Here is a 24979-nt window from a genome sequence, read left to right as displayed (position 1 = left end):
AACGTGTGTGTTTGCGTGTGTGGCTGCAGGCTGAGCCAGTAATTCTGTTCAGCTGGCATTGTTCATGGCCAGCTTTGGCCAGGATCCATTGAGGACAACTGGCCTTGCCCCCAGGGCCTTGGAGGTGGGCAGAGGTGTGAATGACCACAGGTGACTTGGATGAGAAGGGCTCCAAGTACGCATGTAGCAGCGGTCCTGCCTGGCATCCTCTTCTTCACAGGGGCACCATTTAGGATCTATTCCTTTTCTCTCACTAAGTTAAGCCATCAAACTTGAGGATTTATTGTCTGAAAACATGCTCTAATAAAATATTATGGTCTTCTTTTATAAGTTAAATTTAAGGCTTTATCAATTCCTGCCTAGTATAAATTTTTTTCTTTTAGTGGAAATTGTAATTTAAAAAAAATGTATTACATTTATTGGGGTGACACTGGTTAGTAAAACTACATAGGTTTCAAGTGTACATTTCTATACTACATCATCTATATATTGCATTGTGTGTTCACCACCCAGTGTTATAGTATACAATTTTTAATGTGTGTTCCATTGAAAATTTGTCATCGAATTGGTATTTACTTGGCTAAATGAAACAGAAAAGCATGGACAGTAAAATAATCCCTTCTTTCACGGAGTGAGAAGATGTGAATTAGAATCTAGGACATTATCATTTTTTTCCTAAATTTGTAACTTAGAAATGTTTTTGCTCCTTCTCTTACTGGAATGTCCCCTATTTAACTGTTGATTTGTTTTTGCAGTTACAATGTGGGAGGGCGTCTCTATTATGCTGATTTCTATAGCTAACTTTTAATCTTTAGCAAAAACATTTGCCTCTTTTAAATGTGCTCTAAATGATTTGGGGGTCACCCACTGACCTTGCTTTTGCTTAGTTCTTCATCATTAGGCGAGCAGAACTTTTATCACACAGGGTTGTTGACATAAATTGTAACATTTAGTTAAAATGTGTTAGTAAGATTCTTGACATGCATTTGATACATTTTTATCCTTTTCCTAACTGGTTTTCCTTCTCGATTTGAAACAAAGCCTTTAATGTATCTAATATATTTGTGTTCGTCTTTGGCCACTTGAAACCATTTTAGGAAGCTGGCAAATAATAAATTATAATGAAAAAATTAAAGAGTACTCTTCGTAGAGACTTAATCAGGGGTGCGTCGCAGGACTTCAGAACATTGATCGTAGCCACAAATAGCTTTCCTAATGGTGTTCCTTTAGAGACTAAGGTTTTGTAATGGATTTTGCATTCCATTGATTTGTAAGTGCGGGCATTAGTGTCACTTCAGAAGCACACACCCTTTGTCAAGGGGCTCTCTTTTCAGTGTGACCAACCAGATCAGGGTTTAGAGGCAGCTTCTGGCTCAGCGGCCAGACATGGGCCTCAGCCCTGAGCGCCCCACTCTTCTCACACAGCCAAGTTCTGCTGTGGGGAAGGAATTCCTGAGAATTCCCTCTCTCAGGGATTTCCTGAGAAAGGGTGCAGGGTGCGGTGTGTGCCACCAGAATCAGGCCTCGAAGGTGGGTTTGGACGCACCCCTGGCCACACGGTTCACTGGTAACCCTGGGACTCATGGCCCTGTGAGGAGCTCTGAGTCAGAAGCTTGTCTGTGTTCTCTGACCCTTGCTCCTGTGTGGACGCTGACACATGAGCAAATCAGGCTGTAACTCTCATGAACTGAAACTTTATATCTGTCACTAGACCTGGAATGAATCAGGTTTCATAAATCCTGTATGAGGGCTCTCCAGAGAAGCAGAACCAACATGGTATATGTGTATATATAAAGTGATTTATTGTAAGGAATTGGTTCAGATGATTATGGAGGCTGACAAGTCCCAAGATCTGTAGTCAGTAAGCTAGAGACCCAAGGGAGCCAATGGGGTAGGTCCAGTCCAAAAACCAGCAGGCTTGTGACCTAGGAAGAGTCATGGTTGCAGTTCAAGCCCAGAGGCAGGAACACGCTGATGTCGGCTCAGAGGCAGTCAGGCAGGAGGAATCCTCTTACTCGAGGAAGGGTCAGCCTCTTAGTTCTATTCAGACCTTCAACTGCTTGGATGAGGCCCACCCACGCCCGTGAGAGCAGCCTGATTTACTCAGGCTGCCCATTTCAGTGTTACGCATTCACAGGCGTTCTCACAGAAATGCCCACAATTAGGTTTGACCAATGTCAGGACCTTTCGGGGTCCAATCAAGTTGGCGCATGTACCATAATTAGCCATCACAAATCCTAACAGAGGCTGACGCTGAGCCATTGCTGGGCCTGGCAGGCTTCCCAGGACGGCTCCGGCGACTCTTTTTGTCCTCAGCACAACACTGCCAGGTGGCAGCCATTGTTACCTCGCTTGTCCTCTCGTGTGAAACAGGGGTTCTTGGGGTTTCGACCCAGCAGTGTTGTTTTCTGACCCTTTGTAAGTTAACTCCCTTCATTCTGGATTTTGCTTTTTAAATAATTTCAGCTAATGAGGATTTAAAATTATGAAAACAACCCATGCAAGAGGTAAAACCTGAAATTGTACCAAAATGTAGTCAGTGCAGAATAACTTACCCACCATCTATGCAGTTTAACAGTTTTCAAAAATCGTTCTAGGAATGTTTTTTTTTTTTTTTTTGCACATAATTCTTTTTCTAAAATTTATGCACATAATCCTTTTTCTAAAAAACACAAGTGGTACCGTATCCTATACCCTGAATCTGCATTAAAAAAAAATTAACAATATTACTTAGGTGGTTTTATTACAGTATATATAATACTGCCTTCTGTTTTAAAATAGCCATATCGTATCCCATTTTGTGGCTGTATCATTATCATCACTTATTTAATTAATCCAACAGTTCTCAATTCTAGAAGGCGTAATATTCCTTTTTATGACACTTTGTAATTCCTCCTTTATGAATTCCTCCTTTAGACTCATGGTCCTAATAGATACCTAGTTCTTCTAAACACTTGTTGTAAAAGAACCAATGTAATGCCTTACTATAACGTAAAGGAGAAACTAAAGTAAAACGATGGAACCTGTTGCATCATGCATATGGCCTCGCTGGGTTGTATAATGAAGAGTTGGGCGCTACCCCTGCAGGTAGAATTGCCATGAAGGTGGCCGGTACACGGACAACTAATCCTACGGGCCACTCAAGGTCCAAGAAAGTGCCACTGTTTTCAGCAGTCCCCTTTGGAAGGATGCTTCAAGTTGTTTCCACTTTTTGCTTTTTAGCTGTGTTCTAAGGAACATTCTTGCACGTATTATCTCCTACAAGTGTGTAAGCTGACAGAGGGAAGTGCATTCAAGATTTGGTATGCATACCTCCCAACACTCCCCTGCAAAGAGTCTGCACCCATTAAGTGCCTGGCACCCTGTCAATTTGTTGCTATCTCTGGGCATTATCAATCCTTTGCATCTTGGTTAGTCAGATAGTCATGAAAAATGATATTTCATCTTATTTTGCATCTTTGGAATTATGAATGTGTCTGTGCCTCCTCTCTGTTGTGTTTCTTTTTCTATAAAGAGCCTGTTTTTGTTTTTGGTTGTTTTTCTACTGGGTTTTTGGCCTTTTAGGAGGTATTGCTGAGTTTCAATTGTGTGTACAGAGGATAGGGCAGTGTGCCAGCTTGAGATTCTTTTGTATTTCACAAGAGACAAAATGTCTTAAAAATAGTTACACAAATTTCTATTTAACTATGACTGTGTTTGATATTTATAGGAGAAGTGCAGGGTGCTAAGAGATTGTGTAAAGGGGATTTCTGCAGTGGCGTTTCCAAGGTTTCTATAGGAAAGCAGTATTTAAGCTTCCTTAAATACTAAGAAATATTAAGAAATCTGAAGGATGTGTAGGAGTGGACAGGATTGGGGCGGGGAGGGAAAGAGCATTACAAGCAGTGAAAACAGCATGAGCAAAGGTCCTGTGGTGGGGAAGGTGTTCGTAATGAGGATGATAGCTAGCATCGATTGACCACTTACTACGTATAAGACATTGTCCTAAGTGCCTTTTATGTCTAACTATTTAATTCTCATGTCTTAGTTGTCTATTGCCATGGAACAAACTTCCCCAAATCTTGGTGGCTTAAAACAACAAACATTCATAGTCTCACATATTATATTTCAGGAATTTAGGAGTAGCTTAGCTGGGTGGTTCTGGCTCAGGGTCTGTCGTGATGTCACAGTCAAGATGAAAGCTTGCTACCGTGGAAAGCAGTCTGGCAGTTCCTCAAAAGGTTACATGTAGTTACTGTGCGACTTGCCAATTCTCCTAGTTATACACCCAAGAGAAATGAAAACATCTAAGTCCACACAAAACCTTACATGCAAGTGTTCCAAGCAGCATAATTCACAATTGCCAAAAAGCAGAAGCAACCCTCATGTCCACCAGTTGACAAATGGATAAACAAAATGACGTATATTCATACCAAGCAATATTGACCAGCGATGGAAAGCAATGAAGTGCTGATACATGCCATAGCATGGATGAACCTTGAAAATGGTATGCTAAGTGCAAGAAGGCCGACACAAACGATCCCTTGTGAAATGTCCAGAATAGGCAAATCCATAGAGACAGAAAGTAGATTCGTGGTTGCCATGTCCTTGGGACAAGGAGGATGTGGAGGGACTGCGAATGGGTGTAGGGTTTCTTTTGGGGGATGATGAAAATACTCTAAAATTGGATAATGTCGATGATTGCACAACTCTGTGAACGTGCTGAAACCCACTGAATCATACACTTTAAAAGGTGAATTTTATGGTATGTAAATTATATTTCAATAAAGCTGTTATTCACAAAATGATGGAAGCTTGCCTGGGGCTGGGGCTCAGACGGGGCAGCTGGCTTCCCACAGAGTGAGTAATGCAAGAGTAAGACCAAGGTAGAAACTCCAGTGCCTACCTCTTTTATGAGCTCACCTCCGAAGTCACATAGTCACTTCCTTCGTATTCTGTGGGACTTATGGGTTAGCCACGGCTGAGTGTGGGTGGGTACCATACAGGCAGGTGAGCACCACTGGAGGCCATCTTGGAGGCCGGCAGTCATGCTGCACACATCTCTGTGACGTACATCTTATTATCATCTCCATTTTACAGATGGGGAAACTGAGGCACGGAGCGCTTAAATCACCTGTGCAATATGTCACACAACTTAGTGGTGGAGCCAAGGTCTGAATCTAGGCAGTTTGCCGTTAGGGTCCACTTTTTTAACCAGTACCAATATTTTATAAGCTTTGACTGTGATCCACAGTAAAAAAAAAAAAAAAAAAAAAAAAAAAAAATCTCATTTAAGTTCCACAAGATACCTTTATCCATATTGTTTGCACTTCATTTGGATATTTTCTGTTTTCTTCCATTGGGAAAATAAATGCGATTCACCAAACTGATTTCCTGTCCCCCCTGCAGCTTGGAACATTTTGCTCTTATGCTGTTTTGTCTCTGCAGAAACTTAAGAGACTTGGACTTCACTGTTCCCCATGCTGCATCTCCCGTCGCCAGACCTGCTTCCTGGAGCTAATCCTTAGGGGCATTGACTTAAAAAAGGGCACAACATAAAAAATGGCAACAGTTTAGAGAATGAACCTTGAGTTTTTCCACCCCCATCAGATTCCCAGCGGTATACTTTTCCTTCCCCAAGGAAGCACTGTGTCTTGTGTATCTTGCTAAAAATATTTTGTGTGTGTGTATGTATGAATCTCCTCTTCACCTTTAAAAGTTTTTCTGTAAATGGGAGCATACACTGAATATACTATTCTGTGTCTTAATTTTTCTACTAGTCATATATATGGGAGACCTTTCCCTTTAGCTGTCATACATCCATTGCATTCTTCTTGCTGGCTATATTCATTGCATGCAAGACCCAGAACTGATTTAGTTATAGTTCCCTGTTGATGGATATGTAGGTTTCCAGTAGTTTGCAGATACTAACAGGGGATATCCGTATTCCCACACATTTGAGCAAATATGTGATGAATGCACTTGTGAGAATTCCTAGAGGGGGCACTTGAGTTGTGATGGATGGTGCCAGAGAAGTTGTACTTTTGGTATTGTTCAGATAATATAGGAGAGCGTCGGGTCCCATGCCCTGGGTACCTGGGGCATTAACAAATGTTTTGCTCTTTGCCAACTGAGGTGTAGAAAATAGCAGCACTGGTGGTCTTGGTTTGTATTCCTCACAGTGTGGGGACTTTGAGCATCTTTTGGTGTTAGGGAGGCAGAATTTGTTTCTCTGCTTATATGATGGAAATGATGAATGAAGGATTTTTTTTTCCTTCTGTGACCTGAGATAAAGGCTTCTTAACAGTTTCTATTTTTAGCTCCTGGAGTAGTTAACTCCATAATTCTAAATAAGATAAGTATTATTTATACTTTACTTACCAGCTGTAGAGAGGGACTCATTGTAGTGCCTACCTCACTGGATTGCTGAGGATTAAATTAGTTAATACATGCAGAGAACTTAGCGTGCTGTTGGCACGTAGTAAGTACTCACTTAACCAGTTTTCATTGTTACTACTATTGTCTGTCTGTCTATCCATCCATCATCTGTCTATCTCACTATCATCATCCCTCCTTCTAATTGGCTTGGAGGAAAACCCCAGGATTATTGTTTCTGGGTTAGTAGGTGGCAGGGGAAGGGGGAGGGACAGCATCTGACATAGTTGTTTTAATGTTGCCCTTCCGTGTGCCCTCTGGTTACAGGCCCCTTCCCCATCACCTGTCTGTCGTCTGTCTGAGCCTGGACCCCATAGCCGCTTCTTCTATATTCTGGGCCCAGGCTTATCCTATTCTTTCTTCCATCACCACTCCCTGACTTGTATCTCAGAAACGTGCTCATCTTTTACTCACTGATGACCCTTCTCTCACTTTCCCCTTCCCTTGCCCTTTTGGGTCTTCACTATCCTCCTTTGTCAGAGACTGCAGCTTGCTCTGCCAGGAGTGGCCGGGCTGCGGGAAGATTCCACGCTAGTCAGCTGGGATGCCACGGGGTGCAGCCTCAGAGGGTGGCAGGCCTGGCAGGCTTCTGAAGGTGTTAGGGAGGCAGAATTTGTTTCTCTGCTTGTATGATGGGAATGATGAATTTACTGGGGGGAGCAAATGTCATATCTTTGTGAAAAATACTTAGACAACTCTGAAGCTCTATAGCAAGTCCAGTAGAACCTTCTGTGATGATGGAAATGGTCTCCATTCAAATGTCTTCATAGACCTGTAACATACACGTATGACCTCTGCTTTACGAACAACTATTAATTGATTTTAGAAGCAACTGGCATCGCTGCATCACTTGTAAAAAATGATTTTAAAGATACTTCCCATTATGTTATTTAGCATTTGTCTCAAAAATTTCTTGATGAACTCTTTTCTGCTTATTAGATAATGAGCTTTTTGGGTGTGTTTGTGAGGGGTGTGTGTGTATTTGCTTTGGTTTCTGTGAAGCTCAATTGCCCTAGGATTTCATTGAGTAGTTATTCTGGTAAAACTCGGTTCTTACCCAACTCCTGCCTCCCTTCTTTTAATAAAGTGTATAGGTTGCTCTTTTTTAAATCCGTATTCTAATGGTTCTATTGAAATCTTATTGGACACACCTAGGGTTTGAGACGAAAGGAATGAATGTTGCCCCACTGCCCTTTCTCCAGGTACCATGAACTTGCTCCCGTGGGAAGTTGACCCCACGTCCCTATTTCAGCCTGAATAGAATGTCAGTATTCCCAAGGGACACGCAGTGTGGCTTCCTAGGGTTTGGGGCCTAAAGCATGTTGGCTCTGGGACGGAGAGGTCTGGGTGTGACTCCAGGTTGCAGCACTTACGGTGTGACCTTGGGCAAGTCATCTCGTCTCTGAACCCGTTTCTGCATCTCTAAAATGGGCACGACCATGAGAACCTGAGGGTGGTTGTTGGTACACAGCGTGGAAGCAACCTGGGCTATCTGATGTGTAGCACAGTGGTACGTGAAAGGAATTCAGTAACTATTCGTACTTCTTTTTACCTTGGCTCAGTGTAATTCCCAATTTCTGTCAAGCTGCCTCCAGCCCGCTCAGTTGACAGCAGAATCTTCTAGTACGGTACTTCCCCGTGACCCTTCTCTGGGACTTCATTGTCTGTTGGCTTGGCTTTTGAATTCCAGAAGTGAGGCGCACGCTTTGGATCACTCACAGGGCGTACCCCGTTCTTTATATAAATAGGGATCACCACATATTTTGTGACTTGAGCCTTTGAATTTCCCAGGCTTCTGCTCTGGAAAACAGACTGAACAGACACATGCTGTTAGGCTGTCAGTCGGTGGTGTGCTCCTGGAGGGCCTGCAGGTGTGACCTTAAACGGCCATCGTAACTGACCTCAAACTGCTCCTACACCAGGGGCCAGCGGTTTCCAGAGGACTATCTCAGAGAACTTTTATTGTATTTTCCTTTCCTCTCTTCTTTTCTTTTTTTCCCTCCCCACTTTTTCTCTCCCCGTTCTCCCTCCACCTCCCCTTCTTTCCCCGCTGTTCCCCTCGCCCACTGCGTAAGAGAAACAATTTCTTTTTCCGTTTTAAAAACATTTTACCACTGAGGTGGATCTAGGCTGTAAAAGACCTTGGAGGGGTGTGTGTGTCTATTTGCTTTGGCTTTGCCACATTCAATCAGAACTTCTTAGGTAAAGACAACAGGTTATTGGCCATGCTGGTGAACTGACTGAATGTTCTTGAGTGCTTTTCTGGCATGTAGAGGATGTGAACTTGGCCTGTTGTAAACTGTCCCTTTCCCCGTTGTATCTGGGTTAACAGGCACCCTCTTACATTATCTGGCATGCATCCTGTGATAATGAAGGGGCTTCGTAATGCTCATTTGGAATACATTGGGGTTTAGCTAGAAGCAGGAAGTTGAGTAAAGGTGTCACCCAGACATCGATGGTGAGTTTGCAGGTAAGTGAATGGATGAGAGAAGTGACCATCCGTTAGTGCTCTGCATACAGTCTACGTGCAGTAGGTCTGCTGAATTCTTAGCTGGAGTTAAGTGGGAAGGGAGCCAAGTGGGAGGCCTGAGGGCTGTGAGTTCTGGAAGTCTTCTGGAGGGAACCTGACTATTGAGAGAGAAAAACGAGAGTAAAGAAGCAAGAATATGCACAGAACCAGCCAGCTTACCCTCTCGGTGACTGGAAGCTATGCAGAAGGCAGTTTCACCCTAATTTATGGCCCTGCTGAAAGGCTGTTTCAGACCTTACCCAGCCCCTCTCACTTCTTTCCCCACCTCTGTACTGTAGGAGTAGGAGGTTGAGTGCCCAGCAGGAGCACGCCATTCCAGGGCTCTCCATCAGCCCCATTGCGCTTAATGAATTCCCCTAGGACCCCTGGGAGCCCAGCAGCAGGGCAGAGTAAGGGGGACAGGTGGTTTCATCCAGAATTGCGTTTTGTCCTATGGGTGCCAGGAAAGTACCATGGAGGGAGCTAGGGTAGGTGAAGCTGATTGGGAAAGGGGGGACAGAAGCAAACTGGAGGGATCAGGGGGTGGGAGTCGTGGAGGGAGGAGCCATTGAATTTCAGAGGTGGCCCAGGTGTGGCCGGCACAGGTGGAACGGGAGGTCCAGGAACTCAGAGATAGGGGAGTTGGATGGTGTCTGGCTTGGGGGTGGTGGCAACCTCCTGGGTGACTGAACCTGATGTCGCTGGTGGAGGAGCAACAGGGAGATAGACAAGTGAGCATAAGCAAGGGGGCAGCGTGAGTTTCAAGTGAGCAAGGAGTTCTAAAAGCACATGGAAGAAAACGAACGGGATGTGGCCAGAGGAGCTAGACAGTGCTGACGCCAACTCCAGCGCCCACGTGAGCCAGCTCAGAGCAGGACTTGAATCTTCATGTTCCAGAAGGTTTTCAACCCTAGCTGGGTTTTTGGTCTCTATGATGGAACATGTGCGTGGGCCAAACTGAACCTCCTCCTTCGTGGGACAGAAGGAAGGTCTTCTTAATGGTTGGAAAGATGAGACAAGGCTGAGCCTGGGGTGGTGAGCACCTTGACACTCCTTCTCTCTGTTGGGAATTCTGGTCTCAGTGCCAGCCCAACCATTTTATCTGATAAATATAATTACACCTTTTTTTCTCCTGTATGGAACAAAGCTCATAATAGACAATTCAGATTGTTGTAACTGCAGGTTTGAACTCCATTGCTCAGTGTTATTTCACCTCTGTTTCTCCCTGTTTATGTGGGGGTTTGTGGTGAGTAGAGACAGAAAGGGGCAAATCTAAGTTTGCAGGCCTGCAAGTCTTCTGGCGCCCACTCTCTTTCCTTTCCCAGGACCAGGAGGAGGGCGCAGCGCCACCTAGTGGGCCAGGGATGCACTAGCAACAGGAGTGGCAACCTTAACCTTGAGACTAGGCCAGATACCTGTGTTATCCTGGGTTTGCCAGTTTTGAAAGGGATTGAGGGGTTGTCCAGAGAGCCGGACAGATAAGGCAAACAACTTTAGTTGTGTAGAACAAAAGAATCCCCCCTCACCCCAATCCCTTCTCCTGCCTTGATCCATTTACCTTTATTTGATTCTACTCCATCAGTTCTTGGCTGGAGCTAATTCTAGAAGTTGTTTTTATAAGAGAGCATGTTATGAGAGCCAAATGTGGTCACATCTTTCTTGCTGAGACTGTTTCTTAGGAGATCCTGATGGTGGTGCAATTTCAGTTTTGTGACGAACTTTATTCTTCTAGCTATTGGTTGTACTTTACATGATTTTTAAATTGGGTGTGTATTAGTCATGTTTTGCTGTAGAAATGCTAGGTAACAAACAACTCCCACATCCATAGTGGCTACCGTAGCATTTATTTCCCTGCTCACGGTTGTAGGTCACCTGAGAATCACCTGCCTTTCAATTCAGGTCTGCTCCCCTTGTCTCTCATTGGAGGATTTAGACTATAGGGGCAGTGGCTGTCTAGGGGCCGTACCCTTCTCCTGGCAGAGGACGGGAGCTCAAGAGGACAAACTCAACCACACGAGCACATTCAGAGCCTCTGTCTGGACGTGCCGTGAGTTATGTCCACTCACATTTCACTGGCCAAAGCAAGTCCGGTGGCCCGGCTCAAAGTCACCAAGTTACGAGATGATGATTTGCTTCCGGTGAACCATAGCCAGGGTGAGGGGTGAAGGAAGAATTGTGAACAAGGTGAACAGCCTGGGTTTTAGAAGATCCTCAGGTAACAGGAGCAGAGTTGAGTGGCCGAGGCACAGGAGGTTTTTAGGAAAGCCCATGGTGTCAGTGACCTCCAAGCCCTCTGCTTAGTCTCCTAGCTCTGCTGGACTGGAGAATTGGGGTGGGTGTAAGGGGGTGGGGAGGAAGGACATGGGCTTTTATTTACGGTCTGGAGCAGGGGTTGGCAGACTCTTCCATAAAGGACTACAGAGTGTAAAGTTTAGGTTTGTGGGTCCCCTGATCTGTGTCACAACTATTCATCTCTGCCGTTATAGCTGAAAGCATCCATCGACAGCGCCTTGCGAATGGGTCTAGCTATATGTTCCAATGAAATTTTTATTTATAAAAACAGGCGGAGACTGGATTTCACTCTGGGCTGTATAGTGTGTGGACTCCTGGCCCAGATCTTCAAGGCTTGATCTCTATTAGGACATCATCTTAACAATAAGAGAGAACTATCCCTTTTCAGTTGGGAAGACAAAAAAAAAAAATCAAAGGGCTGTTGGTGAGTCCAATACTATCCCACCCACTCAGCACTGGGAAGCTGTAAACAGTTGTCCTGTATCATTGACGTCCATAGGCAGTCCAAACTTACTGTTTGTAAGCGTGAAATCTCATTGTACTTAACCCATTTTCAGTAGCGATGTCTGGAAAAGGTATTAGAAGCTCCTTTGGCTTTCCAAACAGTTGACATGGAAGGCAATTTCCCTTTCTGGTAGAGTCTGATTTTTCTTTCATGAACAGTGTTTCTATTTTCCAGAGGTTTGGCCAGGAAGTAGGTGTGCTCAGAGACCCTGCTTTTACAGTTCCTTGTGGTTGCGTTTTGTGTGTGTGTGTGTGTCTGTCTGTGTGTGTCACTTCATTGAGATATAATTGCCATACCATGTAATTCACCCATATAAAGTGTATAATTTGGTGGTTTTTAGTATGTTCACCAGGTTATGAGCTCATCACCACAATCAATTTTGGAACATTTTCATCACCCCCAAAAGAAACTCCAGACTCGTTAGCTGCCACACCCTAATCTTCTCTCATCTCCCCGACTCTGGCAGGATTTTTAATAAGCTTTCAAAAAGTCACCTCTTGGTTTCTGCTGGCCTTGTTTTTTGTTTTGTTTTGTTTTTGTTTTTGTTTTTTTGGCTCTGAAAGGCTCAGCCTTGCCTTGGAGGTAAGAGCAAGGGATCTTCTCAAGTGGCCGTGGTGCTATTCAGGTGTTCACCTAAGAGACACTTTTGTTGCTCCTGACACTTGTGTATCTTAAGTATGTCGCCTGATGAGATAACTAACATTTTCCCCTTTTCTATAGCTTTATATTTCTTCATTTGTGTTCTTTGTAGGAGGGTGTCCTTTGTAATTTTCTATATTTTGAATTTACATCTGTGTTCGTTTGAAACCTGGCTCAAGTAACATGGAACCGTTTCAGGTTTTATTTCTTTTATCTCTTTTGTTTAACTATTTATGTCAGGCTGCAGTAATGTGGGGCTGGTGGGGGAATGTGTTTGGCATTTTTTCATATCCAGATGATCTCATTTGATGTTTTGGAAAAGTAACCATTGTTCATGTATAAACAGAGTTTCCTGTGGAGGAAATAATTTCGATTAACAGTAAGGTAGTTGACCGCACGGAACGAGGGAGGCACCGCAGGCATTGTGATTTCTCAAAACTTGGTTCTATTAAAAAAGTTTTCCTGATTCAGCCCTTAACTCTTTGTCTCAGAATTTACCCCTTCGTGCTAACTGCCTTCCATTGTTCCCTAGTCAGAGCTCACTTTGGGGAAAGGACAGGATGGGGGAAGGACGTGGGTCCAAAGCCTTCGAGAATCTAAGTATAAATGCTGGGCATACGTGTTTTTGGAAAATAGAAAGCACGTGCAGGTGTAAAGTCAATAATTTGAAAACAGGAAACAGTATTTAAGCCCCTGGCTGGGAGCCATAAAACCTAAGAAGTGGGAGAGAGATTGGTGAGATGAAGGAAAGTGGAGGAGTTTGAATACTGGGGACTTACTAGCAGTGTCTTCCACGACTCCTTGACGACAGTGAAAGATCTGACATGGACCTTTAAAATCAGCGTTTCCTCAGTTTTTCACATCTGACCCACACAAGAAAACAATGTTATCTGCATAGCACAAGGACTAAATGGTGATGGCAGCTCATAGCTGGAGACCGCTGTGGACACTGCCTGGCACCCTCCGTTCCCAGCACTGTTTGAAGGAGCTCTGCCTTAAATCACTAGAAGAAAAAGGAATCTGGTGGCACATGTTCTACAAAACCAAAGACAGCCAAGCAGTGACACCTCAGGAAAGTGGAGCCACCAGGAGGCGTGACAGAAGTAAGATCAGTCACATTTGACATGACCCTAATGCTCCTACTTGAACACAGTCTCAGAATGGGTCAAAAAGTGAAGCTTTCACCATGTGCCAGGTACTCAAGAGTGGAAGTTGAGAATAGGAGGAAAATTGAGAGAAAGGAGAGTCGTGAGGAGGAAATCAGAGAGACCAGGCTCTGAGGACCAGAGGCAGCGTGGGCAGTGGTGAGGGCTGTGGTCACTGGGTCTAGACTGAGTTAGAAAACCAGGTCTACTGCCTTCTAGCTGCGTGTGATAGGGTCCAGTTATTCAGTCTCTCTGCACCTTAGTTTCTCCTTCTGTGAAATGGGGATGGTAAGATTCTCCACTCTAGGGCTCCAATCTTAGGGAGGATTAAATGAGTCTGTGGGTGTAAATGCTTGGTGGTGGTAGCACTCCATAAATGTTTGCATTATTATCACTGTTGTTTGTTATTATAAAAAGTACGGCTGGATTCCTACGTAACTCTTTCAAACCCAGTAAAATCCAGATGGTTCAAAGATACAGCATCAAGGATGCAGACATAAAAATGCCAAAGTAAATATGGCTGGATATTTCAATAAACTTAAGATAGCGAAGGCCCTCCTCAGCGTGATTGGAAGGCTAGAATACAAAGAGGATGATGGGTCAATTTGACTATAGAAAAATCACACTTTACACAGGCATTCTTGCTGTAACACACAGTACATTGGGTCCTGAAAAACTTGTGTATTCTGTAAAACTGGACACTAAAAATAATAGGTGTTATGCAACTTTGTAACCAGGACGCTAACAAAAACCCTTATGTACACTGGGAGCGAATGTGAAATAGCACCATAGTCTGCTCCCTGTGGCAGGAGGCTCACACACAGGGCAGGGGGAAGGCTGTGCGGCCTGCGGGGGCAAGTGGCTCAGAGCCCCTGCAGCTCCCGGAAGTGTAGCCCTCTCTTCCTTCAGCTTCACTGTTCTTCCTCCCCCACCGGAGCCACACCAGCTGCCAAATTGGGCCTTTCTTCCAATTTGTTATTGGAATACTGTTCCCTCATTCCCATTTCTGCCCAAATGACGCTTCCCCAGAAATGAACAAATAATTGATTGTTGCGGCTTTATCATCTTCCATTAATTTGATAATGATTTACTTAAGTACTGCCTTTTATCTAAACATGAAGGTTGTATTTGGCAATGCAATGCACATCTTTTCAAAACTGCATTGAAGATAGAGTTACCCTGCAGAAATGTGCAGAAATAATTTATCCATACTTAGGAGCCCCACTTATGTTTAATAACCACAGCTACGGTGGTCATTGTCCAAGTTTATAAACAAATAGCTTTATTGAGGTATGATTTACATACCATAAAATTCACTCCTTGTAAGTGTACAAGTCCATGACTTTTTTTTTCTTTTTAAGTAAATTTACAGAGTTGCGCTGCTGTCAGACTGGCTGACCATTTTCCGTTCCCACCAGCACTGTGTAAGGGTCCCAGTGGCTTCACATCCTCCCCGACTCGGGGTATTGCCTGTCTTTTTTATTATAGTGAGTGTGTAGTGCTATCACAGTGCGGCTTTCATCAGGGACCCTTGTGTTTTTATTGTGTCAAAACATGCATAACATTTATCATTTAACCATTTAAAAGTATAGATCAGTGGCATTTAATATATTAAGATGCGTGCAAGCATCATCATTATCTAGTTCCAGACCATTTTCATCACCCCAAAAGAAAACTCCGTACCTGTCAGCACTCATTCCCCAGTCCTCCCTCCTCTTTGATCCTGGCAACCACAAATCTACTTTGTATCTCTATGGATTTGCCTGTTGTGGACATTTCACATAAATGGAATCATACACTATGTGGTCTGTTGTGTGGCTTCTTTCACTTAGCATGACGTTTTCTGTGTTCATTGATGTTTCAGCATGTGTCAGTGGTTCATTCCTTTTTATGGCTGAATAATATTCCATGGTATGGATAGACCACATTTTCTTTATCCATCCATCTGTTGATGAGCATTTGGGTTGTTTCCACATTTGGCTACTGTGACTAGTGTTGCGATGAACATTTGTGTACAAGTTTTTTATTCGGACACCTGCTTTCAGTCCTTTTGGGTATAAACCCAGGAGTATAATTGCAAGGTCATGTAGTGATCTTGTGTTTAACCTATTGAGGAACGGTGAAACTGTTCCCCAGAAGGGATGCATTTGAGAGTAACAAACGATAATATTAAAAATTACACTGGAACAACAGGCATGAACTGACACTGTCTTGGGCAAACCAAGACAAATGGACGTCATTGTTCAGCTCAGCCCTTCCGTCTCCTCTGCTCTCTTCCCTCCTGGCATTAGCCACTGTCTTGACGGTGTGTTTGATTCCTCTGAATATTCTTAAACGTTTACTCCAATATATATCTTCGTTTCTTGCTCCCAACATGCCCAAGTCCCCCAGTCTGAGAGATGAAAGGAAATCCCTAATGCAATGACCATCTTTTATTTCTTTTAAAAAATTGTGGTAAAATATACATAACATAAAATTTACCATTTTAGCCATTTTAAGTGTACAGTTCTGTGACATGAAGTCCATTCCCATTGATGTGCAAATATCATCTCCATCCATCCCCAGAACTTTTTCATCTTCCCCAACTGAAGCAATGTGTACTTTAAACACTAACTCCCCATTCCTTCCTGTCTCCAGGGCCTGGCAACCACCATTCTATTTTCTGTCTCTATGATTCTGGCTATTCTAGGAACCTCGTATAAGAAGAATCATACAGTGTTTGTCCTTTTCTGACTGGGTTATTTCACTTACGTTCATCCATGTTGTAGCATGTGTCCGAATGTTGTAGCATGAGTCAGAATTTCCTTCCTTTTTTAGGGCTGAATCCCATTGCATTGTATGTACATTCTGTATTGTGTTATCCATTCATCCATTATTGGACACTTTGGTTGCGTCTGCCTTTGGCTATGGTGACTGATGCAAGGGTATACAAATATTTGTTCAAGTCCCTGCATTTATTTCTTTTGGATATGTACCCAGAAGTGGGATTGCTGGATCCATAAGGTAATTATGTGTTTAACTTTTTCAGGAACCTGGTTATACATGTTTTTACCTTTATCGGAGGCACTATAAACATGCTTATGGGATTCCTTTCTTAGATTTAATCCCATGTGTGAGATTGCTGGTTTGAGGGTCACGACCAAGTTTTGGTTCTCCAAACATGCTGTCACACTGTTTACAGCAAGTGTTCCAATTGACAGCAGCTCCATCTGTCTAAACACTTAATTCAGCTGTGAGCATTTCAATTACAGTCATACTGACAATGGCTAGTTTTATGTAAAACTATTGTGATTATTACGCATAATTATTAAATTCTATTAAAACTATTATTATTAGAACTATTTATTAAAACTATTATTATTATGCATAATTATTAAATTCCCCCTGGTAACTTAATAATTATAAGATATAGCATACACACTTTAAATAGAAATTATCAAGAAAGTTGGAAAACCTAAGTATATTTTCTGTGTATCTTTCTAAGGTAAGAAAAATTCAAACAAACAGTAACACTTCCCGTTTTTTGAGCATTTTTCTGGAGGTTCAGCTTTGGGCTGGACTTACACCCATTACATGATACTTTTTAAATAAAATAAAATACCTGTACAGTTCTAGCTGCATGTCTTAGCATTAGAATCCATCTAACCTGTAACGTAATATCATCTGCTTTGTTGAATTTCTATACAAAGCCAGTGGGAGTCACTATTTCGGAAAGATGCTGAGTTTGGTTTTGGCATTTGGGGGCCTCCAGAACAAGATCTTTCCTTCTTTGCCTTGTCCCGCCTCTTCTTGCCCTCTCGTATTGCACAACACACTGGCGAGTCCGGGTGCACTCTGCCACATTCCGTTGCACAAGCTTGCACTTTAGCCTCACCTCGGGGACTGTTCAGAAAACAGGTCCGTTGAGCGGTGTGGCCGTCTGCACTCCAGTGCTCCTGTCAGGGTACATATGATTGGAATTTGTCAGGGTATGTATGATTGGAACTCATCGGGGTATGTATGATTGGAACTTGTCGGGGTATGTATGATTAGAACTCATCGGGGTATGTATGATTAGAACTCGTTGGGGTATGTATCTTTGGAACTGGTGTTCATGTGTGATTAAGGGATAGCTCAGAACCTGACACAGCCTCCGTGGAATTGAACCCGTGTAATTGTTTATCCTTTTTTTTAGGGAGAGTCACTTCTGGTGGCAATTATGGCCACAGCCATTGCAGAGAACTCCCCAGTGTCAGCTTTTGTTTCTGTCTCTGAGATGTAGTTTTGTTGGCCTTTTCTTTCCTGTTCCATGCGGGTTTCTCTGCTTGCCTTCCCTTTCCTGGATACCCTCCTGACCCCCCACCCCCACCCCCATTTACTGCTTACAGCAAATGATGGGTCCCTGGCCCAGAGATGGGGCAGGGGCAAGGCAGAAAATGAGAGAAAAGAGACTGAGCCTATCCCTTTGGGGCTGGAATGTGAGTTGGGCGGTGGTACATGAGGAGCTGAGCCCATGGCACGGACATGGGATGGGAGGGAGTCCTGACGTCTAGTCCTGCCAGTGCCTAGCTGTGAGACCTCACCCATGTCCTGAACCTCGCAGGGCTTCAGTTTCCCTTTCTGTAAATGGAAGGGTTGGAAGCAGGCTGGCTCAGCTGTGGGCTCAAACCAGCTCTGAGGAGTCTGAGAAGTCTTGTGTGGAAGGAAGTAGGGAGAGGGCGGAGGTGTGGTAGGGGAGCTGGTGGGGAGACCACCTCGCCCTTTCATACTGTTTCAGTGTTGAGTCATATGCCTTACTGATTTTTTATTACAAAACCAAATTTAGTTAATTAAAATCTCAGGGGCTAATGGTCAACTCTCAAATGTTGGTGTGCAAGTACCCCTTGGAAGACTGGATACAAAAGGCAGTTCCTGGGTCCCCCCTGCACAGATCCTGATTCAGGAGGTCTGAGTGGAGCTTCAGGAGCCATTGAGAGACGCCTCTTAGAGAAGCCAGGGTTTGCAGTGTGCTGGTGCCTGCCTGATGGCACCATCACCCCCATGCCCCATCCTGGGGAGGGTCCTCCGTTCTGCTGAAATGCCTGCAAATTAGTGAAGGGAGGAGGAGCAATGCTTTCTTGCAGGTTCCTCCCCTAGGGGTTTGGGAAGAAGTGGGCAGGTGTGGGGTCCAGCTCAACCACTTTCTAGTGGAGTGACCTGGGCTCCTCACATAATCTTTGGGACCTTGGTTTCCTCGATTATAAAATGCTTGCTCTGCTGGTTTGTGGGAGTCATGAAATGCAGGAATAGATTCAAACGCATTACATCATTCAGCAAACATTTATCGAGCACTTACTGGTCACCATGCAGGGTGCTGGGTAAACAGTGGAGAAGGAGTCAGCATCCAGGGAAGCATGGCTACTCCCTGAGGCCCCTCATGTGGCGGGCTACACGGTGGGCTGTGCACCAGTCCTGAATCTGTTGCTGGCCGCCGCGTGACATTTGGCCACCTCCTTACCCTCTCCGAGTAGTGTCCTCTTCCATTAAATGAGGTGGATGAGCCAGTGATTTTTACCTCTAACCGTCCCTTTGCAGTTTGTGAAATCACAACTTTTGGGGCGTAGAGTATTTACTGACACTGAGTTCCTTGATGATGCTTAGGTCAGGCCCTAAATTATGTGACCCTGTGACAAGGCGGAATTTTCTGGAAGGCTGTCTGTCAGGCACCAGTTACAAAGCATCACGTGTGTCTCCATCACGAGTATGGTCTATGTGTGAGTCTTTCAGCCTGTGCCCTTTTATCTGATAATTTCTCCCAAAAGGAATTGTTTCCAAGTCTGTACAGAATGGTTTGCCAAGTAGGAGAAGGGTCTTGTCTTGTGAAGTCTTTAAAACCTTGCTGCGGGTTTGCGATCGCCACCTCCAGCCAGAACTTCCTCAAGCACAGACCTGGGGTCTTGCTCCTCACCCACCGCCCTTGTTGCCAGGTGGAAACTTGCTGGGTAAAGAAGTGGAGTCGGGTTGGGACGGGAAGGAAAAAATAGAAGAAAGGCTGGCTTTTGGAACGTGGCCAGTTTTTGAGGAGTTAAGTTTCCTTTTGTTGCTCTTTCATTGTCACCTTTAATATAGTCTAGAACATTCTCCCAAGGCCCAGAGGGAGATACCAGGATGGGAAATCCCAGTGTGCACACTGCAGGCACACGTGTTTAATTTGGCCCTCGGATGTTTTAAAAAAAATTCGAAATTAGTGTACATTTAAAAATCAGAGAATCTCATGTAAAATTATGGATCCCTGGCCTCTCAGAAGACGTTGGCACCTCTCGGGCCATGGGGCGTCTCTGGAGCAAGATGTGCTGTGAGTGGCAGCTGCCCACAGACACAGCCCTTGGCCTGGCCGCTGAGAGACATTTAGGGTACGAAGAGAGCTTTCCTGCAACCAGACCACATTGTTCTGCAAATGAAGAATCTGAGTCCCAGACAGACGAAGATGTGACTTCCTGGGGCAAGTGGATGAAGCCGGGTCCCCTTCTCCCAACTCTTCCAACGGTGCTCGTGCAGTACGCAGGGCCTCGCACCTGCCAGCAGGTGGCGGCCGTGATGCTGGCTTGCCTCATATTCTGTCTTCCCTGATTTTCCTCCTTCCTTCCCCCTTTCCTGTGTCCTTCTGTTCCGCTCTCTTCCTCTGCTTTTTGCCAGAGTTTTCTCTCCCTAAGTTTTCCTCTTTGTCCAGCACAGCTCTCGCTCCCTTTGTGATTCTTCCCTCTCCCCTACTGTTTTTCCCGGGATCTCCTGGCACCTGGGTGTTTTAGGACACCGTCCTCTGAGACAGCGTTCCTGTAAACTCTGTCCCCTTGCCAGCCGTGCAGGTCTCTGCTCTCCTGGGCCCAGAGCCCTCCAGCTGCCCCGTGCAGGCAGCAGGCCCAGAAACCCCAATGGAGCTATCCCCACCCCATCCAGGGGACGGCCACTGCTCAGAGCTTATAACTGAGTGGTCCTAGATATGCCTACTTCTTCCTAGAGGCCAGAAATCTCTATTTCGACATGAAACTCTGATTTTTAAATGGACACTAATTGAGGGCTACCATTTCTGCTGTAAAATGTAAGCATCACCTTGGGCACTGGCAGGTTTCATGAAGCTGGCATGTCACCTGTACATCAGTGCAAATTCTTAGATAGAAGGGCCTCCTTCTAGCCCCTGTCTGGGGATATGGATGCTAGCTCAAGTCAGGCAGAGAGTGGACACAGCTGCACCTACAGCCCCATACCTTCCGGACCCTGAGCAGGCTCGAGCACCCCCTCGCTCCTCCCACGCAGCCCTAAATGAAGCTCTCATCCTTGGTAGCAGGACCCACTCCAAACCTTATGCCTTGGAGAAAACCTAGGAATTGTTACAGCTCTCAAGAGGTGAAGAGATCCATTATGTTCTGTTTGCAAAGTGGTGCCGTGAGAATGGTGGGCATTGGATCAGATTGGTGTTTGCTAAGTGGTTAAGGGACTTTCACTTTCCTGCGGGACTTTCCTCCGTGCCGGACAAAGGCCTAGGGTGACACTGAGAAGGGACCAAAAAGACCTTGACACTAGATAGCTCTACCTCCCCCCTGCACCCATTGCTGATTCTTCCTTTGTTCCATTATTCATGCAACACTCACTGACACTTACTGTTGCCCAGCTGGATATAAAGGTGGGTAATTCAGAGCACTTTCCCTGGGCCTCTCATTTAGTGGAGAAGAGACGGTAGAGAACACTTAGGACGGTAGTGAAATAAGCCATGTACTAAATACGTAGCCAGAGGTCAGAGGGCAAGGGAAGCTTGAAATACAGAGTGACATTTGAGTGATATTTTGAAATGGGAGTTTGCTAAGCAGTGAAGGGCGTTCTAGGCAGCCAGACCAGATGGTGTTAAAACCAAGATTTCTGCAAAACTATGTTTGGAGAACGGTGAGAAGTTGTGGGGGCCTAACGGAAAACGTATTGGAGAAAAGAGTGGAGGCCGAGCTTGATAAGAAAGGCTCTTTGAATATTGACTTGGCTGCTTTAACAGAGACCAAACTACAGTGGATTTCATAAGGTGGACATTTATTTTTCTCTTAATAGGCCAAGGGGAAGGTGGCCCAGGAATACTATCCCACCAGGTTGTCCCAGGCTCCCAGGGTTGCTCTGGTCATCTCCCGGGTGTTGCCTTTTCTTGTACGGTTGAAGATGGCTCCAGCAGCTGCCCCTCTCCATGATTCCACAGTTGGAAAGGGCATGACTTGGAGGTTTTGCTGATATCCTATTAACCAGGCATATGGACATACCTTACTGCAAGGGAAGAAGGGAAATGTAGTTTTTAGTTATGTGGCCATGTGCTCAGCTACACCTCGGAGGTTACATTACCAAAAGGGCGAAGCAGAAATTGGATATTGGGAGACCTCTGTCCCAATGGCTTCTGGCCTAGAAAGGTGTGGGCTGAATGATGAAACACTTTATAGAGAACTGGGAGGTTTTTAAAGCAGGGCAAGGCAGTGATTTAAAAAGTATCTTTCCACAGAAGGGACCAGCAGCATTGTGGCTTGCCCCCAACCATGGGGCTGTTGGAGTAATTGGGGAATGGGGAGATGCCGAGGGTAAGTCCACCCTGAGTGCCTGCGGGAGCCTGGTCTTTTGATGTTGGACAGGCTGAGGGCCCCTGGAGGTCAGTGGGTTCTGGGCTGTTGCTGCAGATCTGCCAGAAGCCGTGGACCTATTGGGGTCTGGGTTCAATCAGTCAGCTAATACCCTTCATTTGAGACTTATCTGAGAACACCTTTTTTATAGCTTCTTAATAACGTAACTTGGAGCTGTGGAGAAATGATGAGTGTGAAGACCATAAAGGGCTCCTTTCCTCCCGGCTGGGCCCACAGTGTCTTTCTATATGTACCATCAGCTTGAGGAAGCTCCGTGGGAGGGCGCAGGGCTCTTCCTCTCAGGCCCTGATCCTTTGTGGTTCTGCAGACAAGTTACTTCGTTTCTTGGCTCTGCTTCCTGTGCACGAGAAGGGACCATCCTTCTCACACCTCCCTCGTTTGTCAGTGTGTGTAATTGAATGTCTCTAATGCGCTTAGGAAATCTTCTACCTGTTTAGAACAGAAACTTCTCACTCAGAATATCCTGGGAATTCACCAACTTTTGTTGTGTGCCCACCTGGGAGATGGGCAGCAGACGGCAGAGGGAAGACAGACTTCAGTCGGACCGCTGAGGTTTCTCACACAGGATCTGCTGCTTATTTAGCTGCATGACCTTGAGCAGCAAGATATTCCACAGTCCCTGCGAATCTCAGCTTCCTCATGTATTCTAAAAGAGCAAATATCTTCTATGCCTCACGCTGTTGGGAGGGTCAGAGCTCTGAAGCTACCTGGCCTGGTGCTTGACGTGGGGAAAGCATTCCTGGGGAATTTTCGAAGGCTCTCATATTATGTTTACCCAACCTCAGGCCTCGGAGGTGTCTTCTCCATGAGCGATTTGTGGTGTCCCCTTCCACACGAGATCGCCGGGGCCTCTGGCCCTGCCGCCAAAGTCAAGGAGAGCTCCCTGGGCAGACCTGATACTCCTCTCCTTTGCCCTCATTTTCTGGACCTTCCAAACAGAGGAAAACTTGCCGGTGTTTACGTGGCTGGTCACGTTATGGAAAAATCAAATTTACAGAGTTTTACAAAAGGCATTTTGATACAGCCTCACCTTTTGATCCTTTATCTCCCTGGTCATCCTATGCTTTAAAGAAAACGATATCTCTTGGGCACAAGGACCCGCACTGTAAATAGGCTGACCTTCAGCCCTGGAAACGTGGAAGGACAGGTCCGGTCTCAGCGTTTGAGTTGCTGCCAGGGTGCTCACAAGTGACTTGTTATTCTTAGAAGGGATTTCTTTTTCTTTCTTTCTTTTTTTTTTTTTTTTTTTTTGACAGCATTGCCTTCCCCAGTACCAAATAGCAGTGACACCAGAAGATTCCAGCCTGATGTGTGGGCGCCACATGCAGGAATGTGTTGGTCCCCTGCCTGGTCGCCTAGGACAGGCTGCGCTGTCTTTTGTGGAGCAGATCTCTGGGTAGTGGTGAGGTGCTGCCAGTTAGGCGTCACTTCTCCTTGACCCCATGTCCCCTCAGTCAGGTGGCAGCCATTTCAGAGCTGTAAGAGATGAGCTTTGTGGGTGCTTACGTTCACTTGATTGTGAGAGGAAGATATATTTGCTTAATTATGGGCCCATCTTGAACCTTTTGGTTGGTGTTTGTTGTTACTGGGAGATGAGAAAAAATAGGAGGTATCTTCTGTCTTGAGGGTAGCGTCCCTCAAGCTCCAAGGAAAATTCAGAATGTCTTCACTTTCTACTTAAACTCTTTCCTTAGCACTTGAAAAACCACGCTGATTTCCCTGATCGTGATGTTCGACCATGAAGCTTTGCATGTGGAATTGAGTGAGAAGGGGTGGTGTGGGCTGGTACGAGTGGGAGGGGCCGCCCACAGGTGCCCGCAGTGGGCAGGAGCCCAAAGGGAGACTACAATCACTGAACATTCTCTTTACCTGGGAGTCCTTGTATTTTTTGCCTGCTCTGTGGCCTTCTTATTGCACGTGAAGGAGACAGGGATCTTCGTAAGTCTCTGGATAGCTGTTCTGGCACAGCTGTCTCCACTTTCTACCTGAGTGTGAGCGGCCCTGCAGTCACTGCCCAGCTGCCTTCTTTGCCTGGGTTCCAGCAGAGAGAGGAGCAAAGGGACAGGTCCTCCCTGCAGTGTCTGCTTTGTTCTTCAACAAATTCCTGCCCAGGCCCCACCTGCTCCCTCTGGCGGCTGTGCACCCCCTCCCCCTCTGCTGCAGAGTGGAGGACCCTGGGATTAACCCCAGCCTTTGTACCTATCATTTCTTCTGTGTGTGCTTGGGACAGGGCCTTTAATTTGATGTCAAATTCCACGTTTTAGAAACACCTCATAATTTTGATCTCTTGCCAGCATCTCCTCTTTATTTCTCCACGCTGTTGGGTTTTATTTATCTTGAGGGTGTTTTTCTCCTCCGCCCTGTCTTAACACTTTGGAGAAGGATGGGAGGCTGATTCACAACCTCTGTCCTCCACCTTGGTCCTCCACCTTTGTTTCCTGCTTCAAGGTGGGAACTTGGTGTGACAACCTTCTGAAGAACTGACCCCCATTGTAGTCTTCTCTTTGGATTAGTTTTTCTCACTGAAGGCTCATTCCTAGAACAAAAGACCGAGTTGACTCCTCTCTGGTCCAGCTGTGTGCACAATTGGCACCTTGGAATTTTGGGGTTGACAAAAGCATGGCTACTCACAGGGCCATTTACCCGTCAGGCCTCAAATACTTTCTGTGAAATGGGCGGATGTAGTGGCTGATGTCAGAATTAGTTGACAGATAATCAACACTCACCCATTAGCATTTATTTAATTCATCCTTCCGGGGGGTAGAGAAGTGGTGTACGATTGGTTCTTGTCCTGGGTACCTTCGCCCTGTTGCCATGTTTACAATTGTATTAAATGCCTGCTTTAATGTGC

At 45.2% G+C, this 24979-nt stretch overlaps 1 protein-coding gene across 6 annotated transcripts in view; it reads left to right on the top strand.

Moving 5' to 3' along the window:
• The window catches only part of TRAK1 (trafficking kinesin protein 1), a 110983-nt gene that overhangs the window by 4716 nt on the left and 81288 nt on the right, over positions 1–24979 (top strand). The window contains exon 1 of one of the 6 annotated variants that reach the window (XM_033132079.1): positions 17351–17472. The exons of the other annotated variants lie outside the window; for them this stretch is intronic. Coding sequence (XP_032987970.1) covers positions 17454–17472 — 19 coding nt within the window. The 5' untranslated portion in view covers positions 17351–17453. Of the gene's footprint in view, positions 1–17350; positions 17473–24979 lie in introns of those variants that run through there. 6 annotated transcript variants of the gene reach the window in all.

The sequence above is a fragment of the Rhinolophus ferrumequinum genome, chromosome 17 (genome assembly GCF_004115265.2).
Source record: "Rhinolophus ferrumequinum isolate MPI-CBG mRhiFer1 chromosome 17, mRhiFer1_v1.p, whole genome shotgun sequence".
Lineage (NCBI taxonomy): Eukaryota > Metazoa > Chordata > Mammalia > Chiroptera > Rhinolophidae > Rhinolophus > Rhinolophus ferrumequinum.
The sequence above is the reverse complement of the archived record's forward strand: the minus strand, read 5'-3'. Positions and strand labels throughout refer to the sequence as shown.